The sequence below is a fragment of the Pagrus pagrus genome (assembly GCF_965226575.1).
Source record: "Pagrus pagrus genome assembly, chromosome: 8".
Lineage (NCBI taxonomy): Eukaryota > Metazoa > Chordata > Actinopteri > Spariformes > Sparidae > Pagrus > Pagrus pagrus.
In genome coordinates this window covers 4191079-4198029 of record NC_140192.1, presented here as the reverse complement: position 1 = coordinate 4198029, position 6951 = coordinate 4191079, and the positions used below count along the sequence as shown (strand labels likewise).

The window sequence follows — 6951 nt, the reverse complement described above, 5'->3', positions numbered from 1 at the left end:
GTGAAACACATCGGTACGCTCCGTGATGGGTCCGTCCGGAAACACGCCACCAAAGGCGGGCGTTCCGCAATGAAAGCAGGATGTTGTGGTGCAGACCAGAAAGCTCTGATAAGCTTATTGGGGAGTTTCTTGGCACTGGACCCGTAGTCAGGTAAGACCTCACTCAAGGCAAACAACAAGTTAAGCTTATTTTTAGCGCACTGGGACAGAAGTAATGTGGGTCACGACGTCGCCGTACGTCGGAGTCCGAAGTGTAACATGCGCAGACAAGAGGACAGACTGACATAACGTTACAAAACCTGCCAGCTGAGACACGAAGCAATGAGAAGTTTACGCTCTGATTCAAAAAAGCAGTTTGGATATTTATCTATGGGGGCGACATAGTCCGCCGAGGGCAGCCTAACTTCGGTCTGGTCGGTAAGTTAGCCGAAGCGCTAAAGCTAGCCCCTACGGTATGCTAACGGTAATGTGAGCTAGTTGGTGGCGACACAGTGGTGAGGTGGGGGTGGTGATAACCGTCACTAACTAGTAATGTCGCACAGACACTGCTAAATAACACAATAACTAATATTTCAAGCTAGCTAATTGTGACTCTAGCAGACGAGGCTAGTTCTGAGGAGTTGTAGCCTGAAGTCGCACCAGGTTTGTTGGGACCTGAGATGAGTGGTTGAAAAGGTTAATGGATTACTCAAGTAAGGCATTTAGTTTGTATTACATGACGTGTTGTTTTGTCTGTGTCTTAAGGCGAGAGGACTTATACTGTGTCATATAGAAGAAGAAAACGTGATGATATTTGCTCCTAAAAAGCCTGAAATCTATTTACAACCACCATACAGCTTTAACCCTACATGTTGAGTCTGAAGGTCTTTATTTTATGGCATATAAATTACTTTTCTGCTGAGCAACAGTGATTTTGGTGCAGATCTGGACCGTATTTAGTTTTCTTTTCTGTTTGAAAGTTACGCAAGGATAATAACCTTTATTTTACAGTCCTGGCCACGACACTGGTGTGAAAAGTTTCACAAGAAGAAACAAAAAGCACAAAACTTTCACAAGAAACTAGCAACTGACTTCAGACAATCAGACAATTACATCAAGGCAAGTCATCTACTTGAATGATTTACTTTATAATCTTTCATAGTTATCAAATAATCAAGTTTAAGGTGCCTCTGTAGCTCACACCAGGATGAAGGTGCCAAAACTTTAAAAAGAGTGCGGGTTCGAGGGATGATGACGTACATAATTTCTGAGCATGATCGAGGCTGCAGCTGCTGATAGTTTGAGGAGTCAGTCAGGTTGATTGTTCTGCTAAAAATCAACGTGTTTTCTATTATAATGTCCATATACAGATGTGATTGCTCCCTTTCAAGCGTATTTATCTGTTGTGCATCGTTAACATGATGTTGTCTTTTCAGAAACAAGATGATAAAGAACTGGGGTGTCATTGGTGGGATAGCTGCTGCGATTGCAGCCGGAGTTTACGTTTTGTGGGGCCCAATCACAGAGAGAAAGAAGAGAAAGAGAGGTAAGGATCAGTATGACAGGGTGTTACAGAGATAAATGTTGGGCACTGATTGGAAAGCAGTAACTTATGATGACTTGTGTTTCCTTTCAGGTATGGTTCCTGGTTTGTTAAATTTAGGAAATACCTGCTTCCTGAACTCGTTGCTTCAGGGTTTGGCATCGTGTCCGTCCTTCGTCAGGTGGCTGGAGAAGTTTTCAGGCTCGCCCGCCGTCCAGTCATGCAAAGACAACCAGCTGTCTATGACACTGCTTCAGCTTCTCAAAGGTATATAACACCAGGCTGTGATATGAGAGTGTAGTAGACATGCGGTTTTCTTTTATGCTTCATGTTTTTGACGTGGATGATGTCTCTGTTTCTTCGCTGACAGCTCTGTCCAGTGATGACCCTGGGGAGGAAGATGTCCTCGATGCCGGGTGCCTCCTGGATGTTCTCAGACTGTACCGGTGGCACATCAGTTCGTTTGAGGAGCAGGTTAGTCAGTAATGCTTTTGCATGTGTGTTTCTCAATGTAATGAAAGGTGCAGCATTTTAATGAATTTATGAACAGCCAAACATAAACTGTCTGTTTGTGTTGGTTTGTCCTCTCTCAGGACGCACATGAACTTTTTCACGTCCTAACATCTTCTCTGGAAGAGGAGCGGGATCATCAACCCAAAGTCACTCACTTATTTGACATGCAGTCCCTAGAGGCAAGTTATCATCTCCCTACAGCACACAATCATCTCTTGCATGCAGATGGCCCCAGTATGCTCTGAAAGGGAGCCTCTCCTCTTCAAATCTCTTTGTTACAAGTTGTTGAAGAAGTGTCAAACATGACAAATTTGCACTCCCAGCTAATCTTGTGTGTATGTGTTTGTTCCATCAGAGTCTACCTGATCAAGATGATAAAACTATGACCTGCAGAAGTCGAGGTAAGGAGACTAAGAAACTATGGAGCCTAGAATCTCAAGACACGAAAAAAGCATATTTTTATCTGTATTCATTTTCTTTTGTTTGTTTTTTTTTTTAGCCCCTCTACATCCAATACCAAGTCCTTGGAAGTTTCAGCATCCTTTCCACGGCCGTTTAACGAGCAACATGTCCTGCAAACGATGCGAACAACAAGTGAATTATTTGGGGGTTTTTTTGTTTGTCAGGGAAGTTATTTTGTGTTCTTTAGACTTTTTACATTCTTGAGGTGATTTATACCTCTGCTTTGTCTTTGTTTAGAGTCCAGTACGGTATGACTCATTTGAGAGCCTTTCCCTGTCCATCCCTTTACCTCAGTGGGTAAGCAAAAATACCAGAAACGACGCATGAATATTGAAAATTATTATAATATCACTACTCAAAGGGTAACTCCACCAATTTTACACAAAGTGTGTTCACAGATCTTGGGGAGTCCTACTGCATATGTTGGATATGTGGTGCCTACATTGCCCACAATGCAACTTAGCCACTGAGTGACATCCCTGGAGATGATTTCACAAATGACATGCAGCTTCCTCTGGAGCCACAAAAGGCTTCATACTACTTTTTCACATGTGCAGTAGTGCTCCCCAAGACCTGTAAACACACTTTAATGTGTAAAATTGGTGGATTTACCCTTTAATGTACCTTATCGTTTCGTCTGTTTCCCTCAACTCGATCTGTGTTTGTCCTCAGGGTCGACCCATGTCTCTAGATCAGTGTCTTCAGCATTTTATCTCCTCAGAAACCATCAAAGAAGTAGAGTGTGAAAACTGCACCAAGGTACGTTCACCGCCGTATCAGAGTCTTGTCACCATTTTGGTCATCACTAGTTAATGTGTAACTCACTGAAAAACAAACCATAGACAGGAAACCAATGCGACGAACCTTCTAACAAGATACTTCCACTTGCATTCATATAATAATATTTTACAGCAGAAAGGCCTGCAGTCGAATTTAAATGCTGATTTTTGTTTTGGATAATTTCTCCTCAGCTTCAACAAGGGACCACAGTAAAAGGGCAACTTATGCAAAGCCAGAGGACGACATTTGTTAAACAGCTCAAACTGGGAAAGGTAATTTTGTAATTATCATGTCACTATCACATAAATACTGGTCGCCTGAAAATGTTAATCACAAGGTAGAAAATCTCTACACAGCTAAAAAGGCAGCTAATGTTTCCCTCCTTCTGCAAGCTCCCCCAGTGCCTCTGCATCCATTTACAAAGACTGACGTGGTCCAGTGAAGGAACCCCCATCAAACGACAGGAGCACGTGCAGTTCACAGAGTATCTGTCGATGGACCGCTACAAACACAATTCCTCCGCACAGAGAAGTCAGCGGGTCAAATGTGCTCCAAGTCCAATAAGGCCAGAAAACTCAGATGATTCCACAGCAAAGCCAACTGCTAACGGCACGGGTACGTTTTCATCTCTGTTACTTCGTCCTGCTTCACATTCAGTTTGTCCTTTTGTCGTCATACGTTTGTTGTGTTTTGTTTCCAGAAGCAGAACATCGCAACAACAACAACAAACCTTTCTCCAATGGGACCTGTCCGTCTGTATTTCTTCACTCCCCCGGTGTGAGCCCACAGCTCGGCCTCACATACGACTACAGGTAAACTTAATATCAACTCACTTTACAGTGTGGATTCATTTACTCAACCGGGCAGTTTGCATGAGTAAACATTGACAATGAAGGGAGAGACTTATGGTCAGATTATTAATGTGGCTCTCAGAGGTTTTTTTTAAATTCTTTTGTCCTGGTCACGCTTCAATAAATTTCACAGTCTGAGCCTTTTAAACAAAGAAGTAACATGTTACATTCAAGTGCTAATCCGCTTTAAACTCTTGAAAGGCTAAGAAAGCTAATCTACGCTTGAGAACACCTCAAGTGTTGAAAGAGAGGATGCAGCATGTTAATGAAAAAACAGCAACTTTTGGTTCCAGTGACGACTTCTGACGTAAACCGGGTGATTTTAAGACAATGTAGCACACTTCTGTATTTGTCCCAGCGGTAAGGGTTATCAGTCAGTTGGAAAATTAAAGGAAAACCTCAGTAAAGGTGTCAAGAAAGATAAGACATGAATATGATTCCTTACAGGGCACAGAGGGGTGACTGACCGCTTTGATTAGTATGAAAAGGATGTTAATCTTAAAAGGCTGTGGCTCTCGGTTATCAGATCTTAATATGATTAAACGCCTCCGCCGAGGTCCCCTTTAATTCAATCAAGCCTAATCACATAGTAAATAAAACATATTCAAATCCGGTAGATCTGTATCTTTGTTAGGGTCCGCATCAAATTGTACTCGGTCATAGATACCAACCACCTAAATTTGCCTGATTTCTATTGTCAACATGCATTGTTCCCTGAGAAATTAACGAAAATGCAGATAAAACACCCGATCTCACAGTGGTAAAGAAAGTGAGAAAACATTCCTGGATCCATCCCTTTATCTGGGTCCGCACCAAAGGTTAATGGGGTCTCTTCTGGGCTGAGACCCATCCTCCATCCAGATTTCATGGAAATCCGTTCGATAGTTTCAGTATAATCCTGCTGACAAACCAACCAACCAAACATGAAACAGACATGGAAACATAAGCTCCTTGGCAGAGGTGACAATGGGCATGCACAGATTGAGGCATTGACGTCATAATTTCCCACAGTTTTCCCCTAATATACTGTTTGTTTGTGAACAAGAGGCCAAAATACATAATTTTGCAAAATATGTATTTACATGTGGACGAGGACTCAGCAAGCGCTCTCCATCAAACCAGCAAATGAGAGAATATCTTTTGGATGAATGGTGTTCGTGCCACCAGTTGACTTCAGAGACTTCGATAAATGAAAGGAGTACTGGAGCTTTTCTGCAGGCTCGTGGTGCCATGTGTCGTTTTCTCTTTACTTGGCAGCCATCTGTTACACGTCCTCTGATCATCCTCGTGTCTTTCCTTCCAGCTCTGCAGAGTACCTTTTCCAGCTCACGGCTGTGCTGGTTCACCATGGTGACATGCACTCAGGACATTTCGTCACGTACCGCCGCAGCCCTTCCTCACCCTGCGGCTCTTCAAGCTTCAGCTCGCAGTGGCTGTGGGTGTCGGACGACTCGGTACGAAAAGCCAGCCTGCACGAGGTGCTGTCCTCCAACGCTTACATGCTCTTCTACGAGAGAGTCCGAAGACTGAGCCTCGCTCTGCGCTCAGAGGAGTGACCGGAAGCTTACAGCATCGCAGCCTGACTGACTAAAGCCTTTCCAGTCAGACTGTCGCAGCTGTATGTCGGTTACCAACAGCTGGATTATAACATTGTGACAACAAGAACAGAGTTATTGTAGAGATAATTATGCATCATGGAGCATAATGAAGGTCATCGCGGTCTCATATTAAAACCATGAGTGGACTCTTTCTCTGATCCAGAGCAGGAGGCTGTCATTCCCAAAGATCATGGACCTAAAGGATGTCTAGTCGAAACTCTTTGCTCATATAAACAACTTCTCTTTGACAGGTGTAACAGTTTCTGTTATGTAACATTTTGGCTTCTCTTGGACAAAAAACAGGAACACCTGACGATATAGTCTAAGGTAGTAGCTTTGCAATACCTTGTTCATATATGAAGCTCATCATGTTTTTGTGGAGGCTGTCGGAGGTGTTGACTCAATTCTGTGGCATTTTAATGATGCTGTAGTTTCTGGTGTTAAATTGTGACGCAGTATACATGAAGGTGTTCCTGTTATTTTGTCCCCTGCCTGTTCAGACACAGACAGAAGTAGCTGATTAGGATTTCTTGGACATGTTACTTAGACGTTGTTACATGGTATTAAAAAAAAAAAAGTCAACTAGGTAGATTTTTTCCTCGACTCTGGTTCTCTATCACCTAATCTGATTTGTCTAATCATTCCCAGCAGTGTACGTAGACTGTACTGGAAATAATGTTTAATTGACGTTCATAAGCAGTTGAATTTGATATTTTTCTATGTTTCCAATAATCCTTACACTGTCGTGATGATTTCCAGAGCTGCACAGTGGAGGTCCAAGTGCCATGTTGTGTTTTTAAACACGTGAAGCCATGTGTGCTCCGATTAATGTGAACATACGATATGATGCGTCGGAGCCGCTCGGCCCGGCGTTGAACAGATTAATAATGATCTTCTCTCAGTTATTGAAGCCACAGTATGACTGCAGGTGTTTTCGGCAAGTTATCCTGAATATTTTTTGAGTCTGTGAAAACAGATAACTGCCATTTTTGCTCCTACCAAAACGACGTCACCTTGAAGAAATTTGGCCTGGTGCAGAACTCCTTGTTAATGTTTTGCGATTTTTGCACTAATGTACAGTATATTCATGTGAGATTGTGTGTATTTGTGTGCACTCTGTAAAGGTGATTGTTTTCAGGTTTTAAGAAAAATAAAACAAATGTGCAATTCAGAGTTTCAGTTTTTAGAGCGTTGTGAAGTGTCCCCGACCAAAACTCTGAATCTC

The 6951-nt window shown here is 42.6% G+C and overlaps 1 protein-coding gene across 2 annotated transcripts; it reads left to right on the top strand.

Annotated features, from left to right (window-relative positions):
• The first annotated feature begins 13 nt into the window (after positions 1-13).
• usp30 (ubiquitin specific peptidase 30) lies at positions 14-6897 on the top strand. 2 transcript variants are annotated; one of them, XM_084359165.1, is made up of 13 exons: positions 14-151; positions 1416-1525; positions 1616-1789; positions 1893-1996; positions 2116-2214; positions 2391-2436; positions 2535-2629; positions 2735-2794; positions 3170-3256; positions 3469-3549; positions 3670-3892; positions 3978-4089; positions 5432-6897. In XM_084359165.1, exons 1-13 carry the CDS (start codon positions 81-83, stop codon positions 5682-5684), a joined length of 1515 nt encoding a protein of 504 aa, XP_084215291.1. In that variant the 5' UTR covers positions 14-80; the 3' UTR covers positions 5685-6897. The 2 variants fall into 2 exon arrangements, with proteins under 2 accessions (XP_084215291.1, XP_084215292.1); XM_084359166.1 differs by lacking the exon at positions 14-151 and adding an exon at positions 205-417.
• Positions 6898-6951: the final 54 nt, after the last annotated feature.